This window comes from Coregonus clupeaformis, chromosome 18 (genome assembly GCF_020615455.1).
Source record: "Coregonus clupeaformis isolate EN_2021a chromosome 18, ASM2061545v1, whole genome shotgun sequence".
NCBI classification, from domain to species: Eukaryota; Metazoa; Chordata; class Actinopteri; order Salmoniformes; family Salmonidae; genus Coregonus; species Coregonus clupeaformis.
The window spans coordinates 57362519-57385785 of NC_059209.1; the positions used below are offsets into that span (position 1 = coordinate 57362519).

General features: G+C 44.3%; 1 protein-coding gene across 1 annotated transcript in view; it reads right to left on the minus strand.

Moving 5' to 3' along the window:
* LOC121550729 (transmembrane protein 132C-like) overlaps window positions 1-23267 on the minus strand; it is a 120664-nt gene that overhangs the window by 18481 nt on the left and 78916 nt on the right. Inside the window, exon 4 of the mRNA XM_041863082.1 lies at window positions 2847-3055. Within this exon, the coding sequence (XP_041719016.1) occupies window positions 2847-3055 (209 nt within the window). The remainder of the gene's footprint in view (window positions 1-2846; window positions 3056-23267) is intronic.

The following is a 23267-nucleotide window of genomic DNA, read 5'->3' on the forward strand; positions in this document are numbered from 1 at the left end:
ACATTTAGAAATTACAGCACTTTTTGTACATAGTCCCCTCATGTTAGGGAACCAAAAGTATTGGAACAAATTCACTTATATGTGTATTAAAGTAGTCAAAAGTTTAGTATTTGGTCCCATATTCCTAACAAGCTATGATTACATCAAGCTTGTGATGCAATGTTGGATGCATTTGCTGTTTGTTTTGGTTGTGTTTCAGATTACTTTGTGCCCAATAGAAATGAATGGTAAATAACGTATTGTGTCATTTAGAATATGTTTCTAAACACTTCTACATTAATTTGGATGCTACCATGATTACGGATAGACCTGAATGAATCATGAATTATGATGAGTGAGAAAGTTACAAATGCACAAATATCATACCCCCAAGACATGCTAACCTCTTACCATTACAATAACATGGGAGGTTAGCTTTTTGGGGGGTATGATATTTGTGCATCTGTAACTTTCTCACTCATCATTATTCACGATTCATTCAGGTCTATCTGTAATCATGTTAGCATCCAAATTAATGTAGAAGTATTTAGAAGCATATTCTATTCTTATTTACAGTAAAAGTCAATCCAAAATGACAATACATTATTTACCATTCATTTACCATTCATTCCCTCAAATGAATGCTGACAGTCTACACTTTAACCTCATAGTCATTGTCTCCTTTCAAATCCAAAGTGCTGGAGTACAGAGCCAAAACAACACAAAATGTGTCACTGTCCCAATACTTTTGGAGCTCACTGTATATGCCTCTCTGTCAGTCAGTGAAAAAGTTTAATGAGGTAACAGCTAATTATAAAGGAGCCAGAGGCCTTTATTACCAGGCTGGCAGGTGAGGGAGGGGACACGTTCCAGATCCACTAGTGAATATGTCCAGTACTAATTACAGTAGGTGGACCTGACGTCTGCTCCCACCATTGGAATGTGAGACCAGCAGCACAAAGAGTGTGAGGCCAGCAGAATAAGGTGTTGGTGGATAAGGTGTTAGAGGAGACGAGGTCTCGCCCTGGTGGGAGATGTGTGACCTTCACACAAAGGTTCATACAAAGTGCAGAACAATATCATATGTTGAAAATAAGAGCTTTTGTGCATGCTCTTTCGATCATCCCCATTTTATATTGTCTGTCTACTTACCTGGCGAGGACTGCATGGGTGAAGAGTCTGTCTATGTGATTCTATGGAAGGGGACGAGGGACACAACATACAGTATCTCACAAAAGTGAGTACACCCCTCACATTTTTGTAAATATTTGAGTATATCTTTTCATGTGACAACACTGAAGAAATGACACGTTGCTACAATGTAAAGTAGTGAGTGTACAGCTTGTATAACAGTGTAAATTTGCTGTCCCCTTAAAATAACTCAACACACAGCCATTAATGTCTAAACCGCTGGCAACAAAAGTGAGTACACCCCTAAGTGAAAATGTCCAAATTGGGCCCAATTAGCCATTTTCCCTCCCCGGTGTCATGTGACTCGTTAGTGTTACAAGGTCTCAGGTGTGAATGGGGAGCAGGTGTGTTAAATTTGGTGTCATCGCTCTCACACTCCCTCATACTGGTCACTGGAAGTTCAACATGGCACCTCATGGCAAAGAACTCTCTGAGGATCTGAAAAAAAGAATTGTTGCTCTACATAAAGATGGCCTGGGCTATAAGAAGATTGCCAAGACCCTGAAACTGAGCTGCAGCACGGTGGCCAAGACCATACAGCGGTTTAACAGGACAGGTTCCACTCAGAACAGGCCTCGTCATGGTCGACCAAAGAAGTTGAGTGCATGTGCTCAGCGTCATATCCAGAGGTTGTCTTTAGGAAATAGACGTATGAGTGCTGCCAGCATTGCTGCAGAGGTTGAAGGGGTGGGGGGTCAGCCTGTCAGTGCTCAGACCATACGCCGCACACTGCATCAAATTGGTCTGCATGGCTGTCGTCCCAGAAGGAAGCCTCTTCTAAAGATGATGCACAAGAAAGCCCGCAAACAGTTTGCTGAAGACAAGCAGACTAAGGACATGGATTACTGGAACCATGTCCTGTGGTCTGATGAGACCAAGATAAACTTATTTGGTTCAGATGGTGTCAAGCGTGTGTGGCGGCAACCAGGTGAGGAGTACAAAGACAAGTGTGTATTGCCTACAGTCAAGCATGGTGGTGGGAGTGTCATGGTCTGGGGCTGCATGAGTGCTGCCGGCACTGTGGAGCTACAGTTCATTGAGGGAACCATGAATGCCAACATGTACTGTGACATACTGAAGCAGAGCATGATCCCCTCCCTTCAGAGACTGGGCCGCAGAGCAGTATTCCAACATGATAACGACCCCAAACACACCTCCAAGACGACCACTGCCTTGCTAAAGAAGCTGAGGGTATAGGTGATGGACTGGCCAAGCATGTCTCCAGACCTAAACCCTATTGAGCATCTGTGGGGCATCCTCAAACGGAAGGTGGAGGAGTGCAAGGTCTCTAACATCCACCAGCTCTGTGATGTCGTCATGGAGGAGTGGAAGAGGACTGCAGTGGCAACCTGTGAAGCTCTGGTGAACTCCATGCCCAAGAGGGTTAAGGCAGTGCTGGAAAATGATGGTGGCCACACAAAATATTGACACTTTGGTCCCAATTTGGACATTTTCACTTAGGGGTGTACTCACTTTTGTTGCCAGCGGTTTAGACATTAATGGCTGTGTGTTGTGTTATTTTGAGGGGACAGCAAATGTACACTGTTATACAAGCTGTACACTCACTACTTTACATTGTAGCAAAGTGTCATTTCTTCAGTGTTGTCACATGAAAAGATATACTCAAATATTTACAAAAATGTGAGGGGTGTTCTCACTTTTGTGAGATACTGTACCTTTGGCTGCTGGTCATGATGGGCACCCTCCATCCCTTGATCTGGCTGAGCTCTGTGTCAGACACCTCGATCTGGAGGGGCAGCCGTGGGATCCACACGTTCATCTCCAGCTGGGCACTCAGGTAGCTGTAGGTGAAGTTCACCATCATCCTCATCTTGCCCTTCATCTCCTTCCCGTTCACAAACACGTAGTCACACCTGTCTGACACCTGGACAGGAATAGGAGAGGAGGGGAGAGAAGCATGTGTAAGTATCACCTAAAGAGATCCCCAACCAAGCAGCCCCATCAGAACCAGACAAATCCAACTCAATGGACAAGGCCGGACACAAGCACGCACGTGGACACACACAACTTTATTTTCGTGACATTTTTGGACTTTTTGGGGAGTATAGATTTTTCAACATTAAAAATCTTATTTTCCCTAACCCTAACCCTAGCCCTTAACCTAACCTTAACCCTAACCCTAACCTTAACCCCCCAAACCCTAACCCTAACCTTAACCTTAACGCTAACCCTAACCTTAATCCCAAAACCTAACCCTTAAGCTTAAAATAGTATTTGAACAAATTCAGGACATGGAAAAAGTCCTGATTTAAAAAAAAAAGTTATTGTTTTCATACCTTGTCAGGACATTGGGGTCCTGATAAGGTAGGAGAACAAGTACACACACACACACACACACTTTTCAAACTGTAATGTACTGGACTGTATTGTACTGTAGGTCGTCTTCTATCTTGACCCTACAATGAGATGCACTATAGGCCAATATGAGATGCACTACAGTGTTGTGTGTCCCTCTGATGCATTATTTCTAGCGTTTGTCCTTTGAAAAATAAGATGAAAGCTTCACTGGCCATCCCTTTATTCCCAACTACAAAAGGAGAAAGGAGGAGGGCAGGGGCACATCTTAAATGTTTGGAGGGAGGGTTGCAATGCAGGCCCCTAGATGACCAATGCATCTGCCCAGGGCTACGTAGCACCAACAGATGGCAGCTAGAGAGAGGAAGGCAGGTCTCCACTGATAACATGAAAACTCAAAACCATCTGTTTTACAAATGGCCTTTCAGAGGAAATCACTGGGCCAATTGCATGACATTGAAAGAGGCAGGGCTTCACAGCTCGCCGTCGCTTTAGCTGGCTGACTCGCCCCTTCACTAGCAACTACTCTTTGATCCACACTCAGCCTCTATTTCTCAAAGCCTTATGATGAAGACAGTTTATCACCACAAATACAAAACACACACACACACATAACCAAACAAAACCACAAAGGTCCTTCAGAGGGGTGGCCGGCAGCTACAGGAGTGCATCAAACACAAAAACACATGCACACACACACACCCACACACAAATATTCTAAAAGCATATGGAGAAGGCAATTAATCTATTTTGAAAGCAGATATTATGATCAAATTTCCGTTAGCAGTTTACTACTTAAATGAGATGAATTGAGATTAAATCATACAATATTTTTTCAATTTCAAAGTTGTTTCTTTACTGTTAGATATACAGTGCCTTGCAAAAGTACTCATCCCCCTTGACGTTTTTCCTATTTTGTTGCATTACAACCTGTAATTTAAATTGATTTTTATGTGGATTTAATGTAATGGACATACACAAAATAGTCCAAATTGGTGAAGTGGAATGAAAAAAATTACTTATTTCAAAAAAATAAAATAACGTAAAAGTGGTGTGTGCATATGTATTCACCCCCTTTGCTATGAAGACCCTAAATAAGATCTGGTGCAACCAATTACCTTCAGAAGTCACATAATTAGTTACATAAAGTCCACCTGTGTGCAATCTAAGTATCACATGATCTGTCACATGATTTCAGTATATATACACCTGTTCTGAAAGGCCCCAGAGTCTGCAAGACCACTATCCAAGGGGCACCACCAAGCAAGCGGCACCATGAAGACCATGGAGCTCTCCAAACAGGTCAGGGACAAAGTTGTGGAGAAGTACAGAAACTTTGAACATCCCACGGAGCACCATTAAAGCACCATTAAATACATTATAAAAAAATTGAAAGAATATGGCACCACAACAAACCTGCCAAGAGAGGGCCGCCCACCAAAACTCACGGACCAGGCAAGGAGGGCATTAATCAGAGAGGCAACAAAGAGACCAAAGATAATCCTGAAGGAGCTGCAAAGTTCCACAGCAGAGATTGGAGTATGGAGGTGGCAGCATCATGCTGGTGGTGGTGGCAGCATCATGCTGTGGGGATGTTTTTCATCGGCAGGGACTAGAAAACTGGTCAGAATTGAAGGAATGATGGACGGCGCTAAATACAGGGAAATTCTTGAGGGAAACCTGTTTCAGTCTTCCAGAGATTTGAGATTGGGACAGAGGTTCACCTTCCAGCAGGACAATGACCCTAAGCATACTGCTAAAGCAACACTCAAGTGGTTTAAGGAGAAACATTTAAACGTCTTGGAATGGCCTAGTCAAAGCCCAGACCTCAATCCAATTGAGAATATGTGGTATGACTTAAAGATTGCTGTACACCAGCGTAACCCATCCAACTTGAAGGAGCTGGAGCAGTTTTGCCTTGAAGAATGGGCAAAAATCCCAGTGGCTAGAGGGAAAAAAGTATTTGATCCCCTGCTGATTTTGTACGTTTGCCCACTGACAAAGAAATGATCAGAGACAGAATAACAACAAAAAAATCCAGAAAAACGCATGTCAACAATTTTATAAATTGATTTGCATTTTAATGAGGGAAATAAGTATTTGACCCCTCTGCAAAACATGACTTAGTACTTGGTGGCAAAACCCTTGTTGGCAATCACAGAGGTCAGACGTTTCTTGTAGTTGGCCACCAGGTTTGCACACATCTCAGGAGGGATTTTGTCCCACTCCTCTTTGCAGATCTTCTCCAAGTCATTAAGGTTTCGAGGCTGACGTTTGGCAACTCAATCCTTCAGCTCCCTCCACAGATTTTCTATGGGATTAAGGTCTGGAGACTGGCTAGGCCACTCCAGGACCTTAATGTGCTTCTTCTTGAGCCACTCCTTTGTTGCCTTGGCCGTGTGTTTTGGGTCATTGTCATGCTGGAATACCCATCTTCAATGCCCTGGCTGTGGGAAGGAGGTTCTCACCCAAGATTTGACGGTACATGGCCCCGTCCATCGTCCCTTTGATGCGGTGAAGTTGTCCTGTCCCCTTAGCAGAAAAACACCCCCAAAGCATAATGTTTCCACCTCCATGTTTGACGGTGGGGGATGGTGTTCTTGGGGTCATAGGCAGCATTCCTCCTCCTCCAAACACGGCGAGTTGAGTTGATGCCAAAGAGTTCCATTTTGGTCTCATCTGACCACAACACTTTCACCCAGTTCTCCTCTGAATCATTCAGATGTTCATTGGCAAACTTCAGACGGGCATGTATATGTGCTTTCTTGAGTAGGGGGACCTTGCGGGCGCTGCATGATTTCAGTCCTTCACGGCGTAGTGTGTTACCAATTGGTGACTATGGTCCCAGCTGCCTTGAGATCATTGACAAGATCCTCCCGTGTAGTTTGGGCTGATTCCTCACCGTTCTCATGATCATTGCAACTCCACGAGGTGAGATCTTGCATGGAGCCCCAGGCCGAGGGAGATTGACAGTGCTTTTGTGTTTCTTCCATTTGCGAATAATCGCACCAACTGTTGTCACCTTCTCACCAAGCTGCTTGGCGATGGTCTTGTAGCCCATTCCAGCCTTGTGTAGGTCTACAACCTTGTCCCTGACATCCTTGGAGAGCTCTTTGGTCTTGGCCATGGTGGAGAGTTTGGAATCTGATTGATTGATTGCTTCTGTGGACAGGTGTCTTTTATACAGGTAACAAGCTGAGATTAGGAGCACTCCCTTTAAGTCAACCTCTGATATCAATGACTGCTTTAGACTTCAATACCCAAATGGATTTCTTTCCACTGGTTCTCTTTCAAATCCTTGTTTCGATGTCTCACACTGGGATTCACTGATAGGCGGCTTCACTTCAGGAAGAACGAATCACAACGTCTGTTGGAGACAGACAGGTTGAGTGGCGATTAAGGTGAGCCCCTCCCTTTTAATAAGGCGTCACTCGTCCTGCCCTCTGGTTATTCTCTCTCTCTACCTTGCGAAGATCACTACACTCCTAAAGCTCTCCTCAGCACGACTTGATCACTGTCTTCCTGCTCAACTGTTCTCAGGCGAACCACAAGGTTAACGCTGCCGAAAGTAGAACCTCAGCTCTTGTCTTTTTGTGTATAACAACTGACGAAAGGAAAGTTAGCTCTTTTGCTTTTTATACTCACTAATTCTTCTGTCGTAGCTAGCATCACACGGCTAGCTACTGAGACTTGGCTAGCTAACCTGACTAGCTTGCTGAAAGGCCAGCTATACCACCAAATTCGCTTTTATACCTGGCCAGACGGTAGAATTGCTAACTCTCCTCTCTCGTTTAGTGCAACCCACGTCCCCTTGTGTCATGTTGACTAGACTTACTGTCCTATCTTTACAGTTGGAAGGTCGAGAGAAACACTTTGTTCGTCGAGAGACTAAGAAAGAACACGCTTTCTCTGGCTAGCACTGTGCTAAATAGCTAGGCTATTAACCCACGAGCGAACGCTAGCCAGCTTATGCTTTACCCGAGGCCATTCTCTCATTTAGTACAACCTACGTTCACTCGTTTGTGTTGACTAGACTGACCGGTTTAGTCTATTCTACCCGAAGATGAGTACTCACGTGGTTCCCTTCGGCTAGCACTGTGCTAGCTTTAGCATGCCTTTAGCCCACAAGCTGGTTGCTAGCTAGCTAACGACTACACTAGATCCACGGCTCGATGATGCTGGGAAACCAGCTGCTACTAGCTCTTCCACCTACGATGGAATTGTCAGCTTACTCTCTCGTTTAGTACATCTAACTTTCACTCGTTTTGTTGGCTAAACAGACCAGTTATATCTCACTGTGCTATGGTCAATAGAGACTCTCAGGACGGAAGAAGCAACACTATTCACGCTGTTCCCTTTGGCTAGCACTGTGCTAGCTTTAGCATGCCTTTAGCCCACAAGCTAGTTGCAAGCTAGCTAATGACTACACTAGCTCCACGGCTATAGTGTTTATACACAGTGCTCACTTCATTAGCCACGAGGCATCTAATAAGATAGCTCACGCCTGTGAAGTCTAATTTGCAGCAGGCTCTACTGGGTTAGCAGACACTTTTCCACAAATTAGGGATGTAGGGCAGGTAACATTTGCTTGACCGCGGCCCAACCTGACTCTGCGGTTCAACAAATTATGATCACTGCTACCCCACCTGAGGGTGAACCAGGCTAGGCACTCGAACCCCCTCGCTCTTGAGCTGGTGGCTCGATGATGCTGGGAAGCAAGCTGCATCTGGCTCTTCCACCAACAATGGAATTGCCAGCTTGTTATGGTCAATAGAGACTCTCAGGACCGAAGAAGCATTGCTATTCCCATGTTTTCCTTTGGCTAACGCGGTGCTAGCTATAGCTAGGCTATTAGCCCACTGGGTGAACACTAGGTAGCTAACACAAAAGTCTCATGGCTATGCGCCGACTAGCACATGCATAAACCTGTTAGCAATACTTTTTTCCCCAGAGGTATTATGGGTCCTCGTACCCCATGGGAAACAAACATGCTCAGGCAGCCCTCAAACGAGTCCTGCAAGTTTTGTAAGGTTTTACCAAGTACCGGCCCATGCTAGCTTAAGCTACGCTACTAGCCCTCACGCGAACGCTAGCTAGCTAATCACCGTCTAGCTATTGTTAGCTTAGCTCCCATATTTAGTTCACCAAGCATTAAGTTGCTTTGTGCCTACTAACTGAACCAGTTCCACCATGAGGTGATCTGGTCCATGAGACAGCCTTAAACAGGTTAGCTAACGTACCAAGGCTGGCTGTACCACTGCTAACCTAGGCTAGGCGAAACTCTCAAGTCTCCTACCTCAGCTAGCACAGCGCTAGCTAAGCTCTCTTGCATAGTTCACATAACATTCAGCCGTTTTTGTGCTTACTTACTTAACTGGCCCCACCTACGAGGTTTTCCGGTCCAAGAGACTCAAAAACCAGGTCAGCTACTGCATCAAGGCTAGCCTTGACAACACCTGCCCCGCAGAACCAAGAGTCTTCATGTATTTTTTTTGTAGCTGTCTATTTACCACCCCAAACTGATGCTGGCACTAAGACCGCAATCAACGAGCTGTATAGGGCCATAAGCAAAATAGGAAACTGCTCACCCAGAGACAGCACAAATAGTGGCCGGTGATTTTAATGCAGGAAAACTGAAATCCGTCTTATCTAATTTCTACCAGCATGTCACCTGTAAAACTAGAGATTAAAAAACTCTAGATCACCTTTACTCCACACACAGAGACGCATACAAAGCTCTCCCTCGCTCTCCATTTGGCAAAAATGACCATAACTCTATCCTCCTGAGTCCTGTTACAAGTAAAAACTCAAACAGGAAGTACAAGTGATGCGCTCAATACGGAAGTGGTCCGATGAAGCGGATGCTAAGCTACGGGACTGTTTCGCTAGCACAGACTGGAATATGTTCCGGGATTCATCCGATAACATTGAGGAATTTACCACATCCGTCACCGGCTTCATTAATAAGTGCATCGACTTTGTCGTCCCCACAGTGACCATACATCCATACTCCAACTAGAAGCCATGGATTACAGGCAACATCGGCACTGAGCTAAATGCTACAGCTGCCACTTTCAAGGAGTGGGACACTAATCCGGATGCTTATAAGAGATCCCGCTATGACCTCCGACGAGCCATTAAACAGGCAACGGGTCAATACAGGACTAAGATCGAATCCTACTACACCAGCTCTGATGCTCAACGGATGTGCCAGGGCTAGCAAACTATCATGGATTACAAAGGGAAACCAAGCCGCGAGCTGCCCAGCGACGCGAGCCTAACAGACGAGCTAAATGCCTTCAATGCTCGCTTCGAGGCAAGCAACACTGAACCATACATGACGGCACCAGCTGTTCCGGACGATTGTGTGATCTCGCCCTCCGTAGCCGATGTGAGTAAGAGCTTTAAACAGGTTAACATTCGCAAGGCCGTGGGGCCAGATGGAATACTAGGAAGCATACTCGGAGCATGCGCTGACCAGCTGGCAAGTGTCTTCACTGACATGTTCAACCTCTCCCTGACCCGGTCTGTAGTACAGTTGATGTCCGAAGTTTACATACACCTTAGCCAAATACATTTAAACTCAGTTTTTCACAATTCCTGACATTTAATCCTTGTAAGAATTCCCTGTCTTAGGTCAGTTAGTATTTTGAGCATTGCCTTTCAATTGTTTAACTTGGGTCAAACGTTTCGGGTAGCCTTCCACAAGCTTCCCACAAAAAGTTGGGTGAATTTTGGACCATTCCTCCTGACAGAGCTGGTGTGACTGAGTCAGGTTTGTAGGCTTTTTCAGTTCTGCCCACACATTTTCTATAGGATTGAGGTCAGGGCTTTGTGTTGGCCACTCCAATACCTTGACTTTGTTGTCCTTAAGCCATTTTGCCACAACTTTGGAAGTATGCTTGGGGTCATTGTCCATTTGGAAGACCCATTTGCGACCAAGCTTTAACTTCCTGACTGATGTCTTGAGATGTTGCTTCAATATATCCACATCATTTTCCTTCCTCATGATGCCATCTATTTTGTGAAGTGCACCAGTCCCTCCTGCAGCAAAGCACCCCCACAGCATGATGCTGCCACCCCCGTGCTTCACGGTTGGGATGGTGTTCTTCGGCTTGCAAGCATCCCCCTTTTTCCTCCAAACATAACAATGGTCATTATGGCCAAACAGTTCTATTTTGTTTAATCAGACCAGAGGACATTTCTCCAAAATGATCTTTGTCCCCATGTGCAGTTGCAAACCATAGTCTGGCTTTTTTATGGCGGTTTAGGAGCAGTGGCTTCTTCCTTGCTGAGCGGCCTTTCAGGTTATGTCGATATAGGACTCGTTTTACTGTGGATATAGATACTTTGTACCTGTTTCCTCCAGTGTCTTCACAAGGTCCTTTGCTGTTGTTCTGGGATTGATTTGTACTTTTTTTGCACCAAAGTACATTCATCTCTAGGAGACAGAACGCGTCTCCTTCCTGAGCAGTATGACGCCTGCATGGTCCCATGGTGTTTATACTTGCATACTATTGTTTGTACAGATGAACGTGGTACCTTCAGGCGTTTGGAAATTGCTCCCAAGGATGAACCAGACTTGTGGAGGTCTATAATTTATTTCTGAGGTCTTGGCTGTTTTCTTTTGATTTTCCCATGATGTCAAGCAAAGGAGGCACTGAGTTTGAAAGTAGGCCTTGAAATAAATCCACACGATTTGCCAAAACTATAGTTTGTTAACAAGAAATGTGTGGAGTGGTTGAAAAACGAGTTTTAATGACTCCAACCTAAGTGTATGTAAACTTCCGACTTCAACTGTACCAACATGTTTTAAGCAGACAACCATAGTCCCTGTTTCCAAGAATACCAAGGTAACCTGCTTAAATGACTATCGCCCTATAGCACTAACATTTATAGCCATGAAATGCTTTGAAAGGCTGGTCATGGCTCACATCAACACCAGCATCCCAGACACCCTGGACCCACTTCAGTTCACATACCGCCCCAACAGATCCACAGATGATGCAACCTCTATTGCACTCCACACTGCCCTGACCCACCTGGACAATACAATAACTATGTAAGAATGCTGTTCATTGACTGCAGCCCAGCATTCAACACCATAGTCCCCTCCAAGCTCATCACCAAGCTCAGGACCCTGGGACTGAACAACTCCCTCTGCAACTGGATCATAGACTTCCTGACGGGCCGCCCCCAGGCAGTAGGGGTAGGCAACAACTAGGGGTGTAACGGTACACATATTCGTTGATAAACCAGAATTGGAGGATCCTCCATTATCATTTAAATCTCCAGTTTAGGAACATTTTGGCTTCCCAGTAGATTACAATGGAGATTGACAAAGAGTTGTGGACAAAACGTTAACAGTATGTCGTCACGCTCAACAAGAATAGCCTATGCAGCTAGCAACACCTCAAATATGTTGACACATTTATGCCGACATCACCCCAGTATACCGGAGCAAGACGGAAACGCAAAGAAACAACAAGACAACATTGTCTCCCCTCTGCAATCAAGCAGCCCTTGGCAGCTGATTCTGACTGGGCCAAAGACATTACAAGAGCGATAGGTAGGCTATGTTTATATTTTTACAGTCTTTGGATTATAGCCGCGGATATGCGCCCATTCTCGGTGGTTGAGAATAGGGGGTTTCAGCACCTCGTGAAAGTGCTCGAGCGATGTTAGGAACTTCCCTCTTGCACCCATTTCAGCAAACAAGTAGTACCCGCTCTATATAAGCAAACCAAAGTCTAAGTTTTCAATGATTTGCCCAATGCACCCTGTGTTGCGCTTGCTTAACAGTGACAGCCCATCACATTACCCCGGAGTGGGAGATATTCCAAAGATTTTTATAACCAACCCAAGATAGACCACAGCCTGTCATTTACAATGGGAGCTAATTAATCATAGTGGGCAGAACAAGCAATAAAGTGGGCAGAGCCAAGCACGAGCTAGCGAGATCCTATTGGCGCATTCTAGCATAGATTTGCATATTTCCGTTAGGGAACACCTACCCTGTAAAGTGCACGTGTGCAATAACTCAATTTGCCCTCGCACTCCTTCTAAACAATGCATTAATATTTATTTTTTGGCCAAAGGGTAAAGTCTACACAACATAGTCCACTCCATAATATATTCTAGTTTTGGAAACAGAAAACTGTATTGAGATCAATGAGAAAATTAGCAGAATGTCGGCCAAAATCGATCTTGCTCAATCTTCTCCCACTGCCAGCTATTGGGGTTCCTCTTATCAGCATATTTGGTGGTGAGTGGAAACACCAACCGGATGCCTCTGGTGAAACATCTGGCTCATTGTTCTATCTGTGGATGTACCACGCTACAGAATAGCCCGCACTATGTCATGGTGCACATACAACTGGGGGGAAATCAACTTGAACAGCCCTCAAACTGGTAATTACTAGTGGGAAACTTGTCTATCATCCTGAGCACCCTCCCCCTACATGGTGATCTGTGACGTCACCTACTAAGGACATGGCCTTTATAACAGCATTTCCAGGCAGTTAAATGCAACAACAAAACATTATTTATAAAAAGCAATCTATAATGTGGTTTTTAAACTCTATAATTTGTTTACAAGCATGCTAGCTGTACTTTTAGTTTATGGTTGACACAGCTTGTTGGCCATTAGCCAATCGGCATTTCTCAACGTGTTCAAATCACATGGATGCATCAAACTGGTATTTACAACTTCATAACTGGTAAATTCCCACCTCCCAAATGCAGCATCAGAGTGGAAACTTGAGAGGCCCAATATAACAATCCAGTCACAACAGACAATGCAAGGAACATTTTGAATGCTGAATATTATAAATGACATTGAGAATTTTCCCACTGTACCGAAACTGAAACCCCAAAACCGCAATATGTACCGAACCATTGGTTTGGTGAACCGTTACACCCCTAGGAACAACACATTCGCCACGCTGACCATCAACACGGGGGCCCCTCAGGGGTGTGTGCTCAGTCCCCTCCTGTACTCCCTGTCCACCCATGACTGCATGGCCAGGCACGACTCCAACACCATCATTAAGTTTGCCGATGACACAACAGTCGTAGGCCTGATCACCGACAACGACAAGACAGCCTATAGGGAGGAGGTCAGAGACCTGGCCGTGTGGTGCCAGGACAACAACCTCTCCCTCAACGTGATCAAGACAGAGGACCGAGCACGCCCCCATTCTCATCGACGGGTCTGTAGTGGAGCAGGTTGAGAGCTTCAAGTTCCTTGGTGTCCACATCACCAACAAACTAACATGGTCCAAGCACACCAAGACAGTCGTAAAGAGGGCACGACAAAACCTATTCTCCCTAAGGAGTCTGAAAAGATTTGGCATGGGTTCTCAGATCCTCAAAAGGTTCTACAGCTGCACCATCGAGAGCATCCTGACTGGTTGCATCATTGCCTGGTATGGCAAGTGCTCGGCCTCCAACCACGAGGCACTACAGAGGGTAGTGCGTACGGCCCAGTACATTACTGGGGCCAAGCTTCCTGCCATCCAGGACCTCTATACCAGGCGGTGTCAGAGGAAGGCGCTAAAAATTGTCAAAGACTCCAGCCACCCTAGTCATAGACTGTTCTCTCTGCTACCGCACGGCAAGCGGTACCGGAGCGCCAAGTCTAGGTCCAAGAGGCTTCTAAACAGCTTCTACCCCCAAGCCATAAGACTCCTGAACATCTAATAAAATGGCTACCCAGACTATTTGCATTGCAAATAGTCTGGGTGCTAGTCTGTTTATTATCTATGCATAGTCACTTTAATAACTCTACCTACATGTACATATTACCTCAATTACCTTGACTAACCGGTACCCCGCACATTGACTCGGTACTGGTACCCCCTGTATATAGCCTCGCTATTGTTATTTTTACTGCTGCTCTTTAATTATTTGTTATTTTTATTTCGTATTATTCTATATTGTATTTTCTTGTGATTTTTTGGGGTATTCTTTCTTAAAACTGCATTGTTGGTTAAGGGCTTGTAATTAAGCATTTCACTGTAGGGTCTACACCTGTTGTATTTGGCGCATGTGACAAATAAAAACACCATCATCAAGTTTGCTGATGACACGACGGTGGTAGGACTGATCATCGACAACGATGAGGCAGTCTATAGGGAGAAGGTCAGAGACCTGGCAGTGTGGTGCCAGGACACAATCTCTCCCTTAACGTCAGGAAGACAAAGGAGCTGATCGAAGACTACAGGAAACGGAGAGGCGAGCACGCCCCCATCCACATTGATGGGGCTGAAGTGGAGTGGGTCGAGAGCTTCAGGTTCCTTAGTGTCCACATCACTAAGGAATTAACATGGTCCACACACACCCACACAGTTGTGAAGTGGGCACGACAGCGCCTCTTCTCCCTCGGGAGGCTGAAAAGATTTGGCATGGGCCCTCAGATCCTCAAAACGTTTTACAGCTGCAACATTGACAGCATCTAGACTGGCTGCATCACCACTTGGTATGGCAAATGCAAATGCAAAGGCACCCGACTGCAAGGCGCCACAGAGAGTGGTGAGTACGGCCCAGTACATCACTGGGGCCGAGCTCCCTGCCATCCAGGACCTCTATACCAGGCTGTGTTAGAGGAAGGCCCAAGAATATTGTCAAAGACTCCAACCACCCAAGCTATTGACCATGGGTATTCAACTCTTACCCTACGGTGTCTGGAGCCTGCTGGTTTTCTGTTCTATCTGATCATTAATTGCACCCACCTGCTGTCCCGGTGTGAATCAGTCCCTGATTAGAGAGGAACAATTTTAAAAAGCAGTGGAACTGGCTTCAAGGTCCAGAGTTGAGTTTGAGGGCCATAGACTGTTCTCTCTGCTACCACACGGCAAGCGGTACCAGTGCACCAAGTCTGAAACCAACAGGACCCTGAACAGCGTCATAAGACTGCTAAACAAGATTACTAAACAGCTAATAAAATGGCTACCCGGACTACCTGCATTGAGTCCTCTTACACTGGACTCTACCCACACACACACACACACATACTTACACTGACACCCCAACACACAAATACACAATACATACGCACATACACACATAACACATACACACATGCATACTGACACCACACACACACACACTCACACACAAGCTGCTGCTACTGTCTATTATCTATCCTATTGCCTAGTCACTTTACCCCTACCTTCATGTACACAGCTACCACGGCCAAAGAGAACCATACTCTACAGGTTGGCTAGACTTACATCTATGAGCATGTGTGCTAAATTTCATCACTCAAACAGATCAAAATATATAAATATGTGCCCATTATAGCACCATCGTGTGGCTGATCTAAATGTGCTTGCATTTGTTCAGTCTTGACAGTGTTTGGAACATATGCATCATGTTTTGTTACAATACAAGTATCCATGTCTGATTTATATGTGCCAGACCATACCCACGTGAGAGTTTTTTGGTCAGTAGCGGCCATGTTGTTTGAGCTACTAGCCTGTAAAATATTGCGTTGAGAAGCCTTGGTCCATAGATGCCACATATCAAGTTTCATATTAAAATTCAAAATGGCGGAAAATCCATCATGGCGGGTCCTTGAGGAAGAAAAATCCATGTGAGGAGAGACCTATGTCCCGAATTTCAGGACTCTAGGTCTCACGGGCTGAGGGGCGTGACTTTTCAAAATTGTCATCTTGAATTGCTTGTTATAGCGCCACCATGTGGCCAATTGACATGGCATAGCTTGAGAGGGTGTGGCCCTTGGCCTTTTACCTTTTTGCAAAGTCAACATTTTGTAATTCTTATCATCTCTCTGGAATTTACATGTGAATTTTCCCTTACGGAAGAAGAATAATAAGAACGGCAACGAATACAATAGGGTTTCACCCAGCTTCGCTGCTTGAACCCCTAGTTATGACTACAATGATTTAAGATTACAGGAATAATGAAGATAATGATGATGATGACAATGGCATGGTTTTATTATAAAGACAGGCAGAATTGCTATTGCTACTGCTTTTTAATAAAGTTCTTTAGAACTCTGATCCATTTGAGCAGATTTTTCTCTGTCAGAGCTTAAACTGGTACCAGGCTAGTCTTGTGAGGCTTGTGGGCATCCTAGAGCAAAACATGTACGTGTTCGTGAGAGACTCACCTTTCCATAGAGGGGTCATATTAGTGTGTAGCCCAAACTGTTCGAACGCTACAGATATTTTCTCATTGTCTGACGAACACAGCTGTAGCTCTGCCACCTTTCACCGCAGATGCGGAAGGCCGATATCAGCGGATGCGTTGGATTGAGACGCAGCCCATGCAGAAAAAATTATGATATTTCTAGCTTAAAGTTGCACTATGCAGAAATTGCTCCACCATTTCCTGGTTGCTAAAACTCTAATAGTTCACCAAATTTCAGTTTATGTGACAAAATAAGCTACTATAGTGTAGAGAACCATCGTACCATCTAAACCGCTGTGAAATACAGTGCCTTCGGAAAGTATTCAGACCCCTTGACTTTTTCCACATTTTGTTACGTTACAACCTTATTCTAAAATGGATTAAATTAATAACAATTCTCAGCTATCTACACACAATTCCCCATAATGACAAAGTGAAAACAGTTGTGTAGACATTTTTGCAAATGTATTAAAAATTAAACACAGAAATACCTTTACATAAGTTTTCAGAACCTTTGCTATGAGACTCGAAATTGAACTCAGGTGCATCCTGTTTCCATTGATCATCCTTGAGATGTTTCTACAACTTGATTGGACATGATTTGGAAAGGCACACACCTGTCTATATAAGGTCCCACAGTTGACAGCGCATGTCAGAGCAAAACCCAAGCCATGAGGTTGAAGGAATTGTCCGTAGAGCTCCGAGACAGGATTGTGTCGAGGCACAGATCTGGGGAAGGGTACCAAAACATTTCTGCAGCATTGAAGGTCCCCAAGAACACAGTTTTTTACATTTTACATTTTAGTCGACGCTCTTATCCAGAGCGACTTACAGTTAGTGAATACATATTTTTTATACTGGCCCCCGTGGGAATCGAACCCACAACCCTGCCGTTGCAAACGCCATGCTCTATCAACTGAGCTACATCCCTGCCGGCCATTCCCTCCCCTACCCTGGACGACGCTGGGCCAATTGCGCGCCGCCCATGAGTCTCCCGGTCGCGGCCGGCTGCGACAGAGCCTTGATTCGAACCAGGATCTCTAGTGCCACTCAGGCGCAGTGGTCTCCATCATTCTTAAATGGAAGAAGTTTGACAGATTTTTCACCTAGTACGGTCAGAATTCGAAGCAGCAACCTTTTGGATACTGGCCCAATGCTCTTAACCGCTAGGCTAGCTGCCAGTGTAAGTCTGTCTTTGGACTGAAAAAGGAGTCCTCACTTCTTATCAGGCTCTATTGTTTGCTTCCTCCTCTCTCTTTCTCTCTCTCAGTCTATAGAGAGTAAAGTGTCTTTGACAAGGGTTGCAAACTACCGGTAATTTACCAAAGTTAACGGAATCTTCAGTAATTTGGTAAGTAACAGAAAACCTATGGCAATCTATCTTAACTTTGGCAATTTATACTTGAATACGTTTTTTAACAATTGTATTCATATGTAGTATTCATTTATTATATCTGTGTCAATATTGTCCATGAGTTTTAATAGATAGACCATATGGTCCAAGAGAAAATTGCCTAATTAATGAAAAAAGCATCTAATCAACAGTGGCATTATTTTCAATTAACTCTTCCAACTATTTAGTTTTTTTCACAACTGCCACCAGTTTGACACCAACACATTAAAAAAAATAAACGTTTGACATAGTAAAATAAATAAATACAAGTTTGTAAAAATATATCAAGGATATTTCATGCTGAAACCCTCATATTACACATCAATGGTATTCACTAAGTTGATGGTTTATATTTAGGATAATGTTTTACAGCTTTGTCATTCTATCATATTATTCAATTATTTAATGTGATAAGGCCAGACAGAGGGCCAGGGATTATTATAGACACCTGTGATCATCTGAAGTACCCAAAAGGGCCACTAGATGTCTTGTGATAGACTACACAAAATCCTTGAAAGATCATTGAAGATCTGGTAGTTTACTGGTAAACTTAGAACGTTTTCAGTAATATACCCTCCCTTTGCAACCCTATCTTTGACAGAACAATGTAAAAGCCACTTTTCCTAGAGTTGGAACTACAACAGGTCGGCACAGCCCATCACATTCAGATTGGAAATACCCAAAATGACTTAACAGTGATCATTGATGGTATATGGTAGTGACATTACTGGTAAACAAAATGGCACTCAGCAACATTTCTTCAAGTACCATCCATCCATGTTTTTCATCAAACACGGTCACAGCTCCAAAGCGTTCAGGTGTGGCCACCACAATGCAACACTGTTTTTGATTCACAGCAGTGCTGTCGCCGCAAAGATAATCACTGTCTAAGATATTATATTACACCTACATCTGTCAGGACTGAGTGTTGAGGAAAGCAACATGGTCTGACAGTGTGTCTGAGTGCTTGGGTTGATTAACATACAACACTATGGCACCTGACAGCCAAATGAACTGCCTGCTTGCGCTTCTCTAATCCACTCACAATAATCTGAGCAGAAACAATTATGGAGGACATGGCAGATGAAGTCCAGCCATCCTAACACATTACACTGATGGGCTAACACTGGCCCCCAGTGGCACATTATCGGCCAGCTTAACTCACAATCAATACTTTAACATAGACACTCACCTTCCTCCTCAGTAGGCAGACTGGGGAAGGCTGGTATTGTATAGAGGACTGGAGTGGAGCGACCGCTTCACTGTGAGTTATACAGTCTCTGTCAAACTCATCCCTCAAGGTATCATAAACGTCCAGGAGGATCAAGAGGCGCATTAATCAGACACATTAGGCAGCTAACGGGAGAATACTTACAGAGGACATTAAGGCTGTCTCAAGATCAAGCCCAGGAAATTAATGACTCGCCCAACAGATACAATCAGTGGCAGATATGAGGGATGGGACTGGAGAGCATGAAGGTGTGCAGGCCTAGGTGATGAATATAGAGTTGGCTTGACAGAACCAATTAAGCAGCCCACGGCCCACGGCACCCATCAGCCCAGCCTGGTCTCAGAGCAAAACACATTATAATGTACTAAAATCGGTGCCACTCCATTTAGTATGATGTTACTTTATGTCAGGTAACATTACATTGGCCTACGTAAATCCAGGACATTCAAACGTTTGGTATGAGAGCAGGTCACTTAAGGCAAAAACAAAAGGAGGGTGGTTGGTCATACTAAAGCAGTCGAACGTAATATATCATACTAAATGGGTCAAAGCAAACTGGTGCGATTAAGATGTAGGATACTATACGTCCTACAATTCATATTATATTGTACAACCGCTATTACATTGGTATGCCAATGTAATGTATCCTAAGGTAAAGGAACATATCATACTAAATGGAGTGGCACAGACTTTAGTAAAATATCATACGTTTTGCTCTCAGACCAGGTTGGTCAGCCATGCCACTCACATCAGCACCGTAATGTTGCCTAGGGGGAACACTTGAATCCTCGCAGGTTGACGTCTATTAGGTTGAATCTTGTCCTGGAGGCAGAGCTGAGCAATTTCCACTAGATGGGCCAGCAGCAAAGTCAAAATTGGCCATATATTGTAACAATTCATTTGGTCTTAATTTAAGGGTTAGGCATAAGGTTAGCAGTGTGGTTAAGGTTAGGTTTAAAATCAGATTTTATGACTTTGTGGCTGTGCCAGCTAGTGACTACCCTGCAGAGCTGCCTCCAGTACATGAGTCATCCCAATAAATGCAAACCTGCTGAATCCTCCCACGCCCCCTCCCTGGTCATGTGTGCATACATTTATTTATTTTTACATATGGGTGGTCCCGTGGATCGAACCCACTACCCTGGCGTTACAAGCGCCATGCTCTACCAATTGAGCTACAGAGGACCAGAGTTATTGTGTTAAATGTAGAATGTCCCCAACATTTGTATCTATAAAGCTACAACGATCAGAGAAGGAGAAAACAAGAATGCGTGATGATGTTGCTTTCCTGAGAACTGGTCTATACAGCTATCATTTATCCTGAGTGCAGTGGTTCCTGTCGTGACAGCAGGGCTCAGTGGAGTTGGGAGAGGAGAATTACCCTAGATCCCAGCTATCATAATCCTTCTACACTGACTCAACCTATAGTTTGTAGCTTTATGGATTACAGAGATATGGATTAAGACATAACACGTTTGGAGCACGGGGTTGACTAGCTAGTTCAACAAAGGGTTAATCTAAGCAATTTCAAGCAGGAGGAGAAAATAATTCCACATAAATATCACATACATGATTGTGAAGCCAAAGAATGAACAAAGGATAGTTACAGCAATTAAGTTAGATCAATCACAGCAGCCTGCTAAAGGGGGCTGTATTTGTGATGAAAATGTAATCTCCCTTGCTCTCACCATCTAATTCAAATGCTAGTGTGCATGGTGAGGTACAAGAGTTCATGCTCCCTGAGTCAGTTACTTCAACCCTAAAAATATTCAAACCTACATGGGAGGTTTGTATTGAAGCTAGGTCTAGCAGAGTGGCAACAGTGATTGAATGTGAGCAATCATTCTCCCACCACTATCTTCAATGAGTGATGTCAGAAGCTGGCTGAGAGGGCCCTGCGACACACATAACCTAAAAATTAATGATGAAGGCACAGTAATGCACAGAGTCTAAACGAGTCAAGAGTTAGAGCAGAGCAGAACGTGTGGGTAGGGCTGTTGCGGTGACCGTATTACCGCCACACCGGAGGTCACGAGTCATGAAGGCAGTCAAATTCCACGTGACCGTTTAGTCACTGTAATTAGGCTTCTCCAAGCTCTGATGATGCTGATGGTCATTAATAGCCTATCAAACTTGCTAACTGCCTGGTACTTAACACTCTATTGTCCCTCGAATCACTCTGACATCAATGCAAATGTGTTCGAAAATCTAATCAAACACTTCATGAGAGCCCATGAGCTCATGTTGCACAACATTTCTATAGGCTATGCAATTGCGCGAGAAAACAGATTGATGGCCTCTACTAAAAAGAGGAGGATCCCATCAGCTTTCTATAGGCTATGCCTACTATATTTATTTCTCAACGTTCCTAATATTAAGCACATTGTTTATCTTTACAACAAGAGTATAGCCTACATTGCTGGCATGAAATTGAACCACAGGAAAAGCGTCCTCCATTAATTTACATTACATTTTAGTCATTTAGCAGACGCTCTTATCCAGAGCGACTTACAGTTAGTGATTACATATTTTTTTTATACTGGCCCCCCGTGGGAATCGAACCCACAACCCTGGCGTTGCAAACGTCATGCTCTATCAACTGAGCTACATCCCTGCCGGCCATTCCCTCCCCTACCCTAGACGACGCTGGGCCAATTGTGTGCCGCCCATGAGTCTCCCGGTCACGGCCGGCTGCGACAGAGCCTGGATTCGAACCAGGATCTCTAGTGGCACAGTTAGCACTGCGATGCAGTGCCTTAGACCACTGCACCACTCAGGAGTCTCACTCATTTGCTATTTAAGTGCAAAGATGACATGTATTTTTTCCCGCTGCCCCTGTTTCGATACAGGTGCATGATAATGGTCCATTCTAAATCAAGATTAAATCAAGAATAGTCTGATGGGTGACAATATTAGCCTATCACTTGTGAATTATATATATGTGTCACGTTCGTTCATAGACGGGTCAGACCAAGGCGCAGCGTGATATGCATACATGTTTATTAAACGAATAAACACAACGACAAAACAATAAACCAACGATACGTGACGTCCTAAGGTACACACAACAAACCTCACACGGAGGCTCTGTCGTAGCCGGCCGCGACCGGGAGACCCATGGGGCGGCGCGCAATTGGCCCAGCGTCGTCCAGGGTAGGGGAGGGAATGGCCGGCAGGGATGTAGCTCAGTTGATAGAGCATGGCGTTTGCAACGCCAGGGTTGTGGGTTCGATTCCCACAGGGGGTATGAAAAAATTAAAAGTATAATAATAATGTGACTAACTGTAAGTCGCTCTGGATAAGAGCGTCTACTAAATGACTAAAATGTAAAATGTAAAAAAATGAACAAGATCCCACAACTTAACGAGTGCCAATAGGCTGCCTAAGTATGATCCCCAATCAGAGACAACGAGTGACAGCTGCCTCTGATTGGGAACCACACCGGCCAACATAGAACTACACATACTAGAACATAAACATAGATATACACCACATAGAAAATCACACCCTGACTCAACAAATAAGAGTCCCCTGAGTCAGGGCATGACAATATGTGACTCGTTTCAGGAAACTAGGCATATGATAGGAGAGCCATTTGAACGTAAACAAAACAAAACAAAAAATCTAAATGTGCCTTAACTTTCATGTGCCTTAATAACAAACTTGATGCCATCTGTAAATACGAATAAAAATTGTTAAATTACGAGCCTAGTTCGTTTAGCCACAGAAAAAGACAGCAACTTTCCCGCTAGCCATGATTGGCTGAGATAATGAGTGGGCTGGACATGCGGAGAGATTAGTTTGGATTGGTCTGCCATGTTGCACGCTTCTGTCTATTTGAGCTGGTCAGTATGTGTAGGTAATCCTGTCTAACGTGGCTTTTTTAAAAATATATTGTATAGTACAACTGCATAAGTGTTGCTCTCCACTTTCTGGAGGACCGAGTTTTGAAATCAGTGGAATTAGAGTATGATAGCTAAGGAGATGAAGAAAACATCTGTC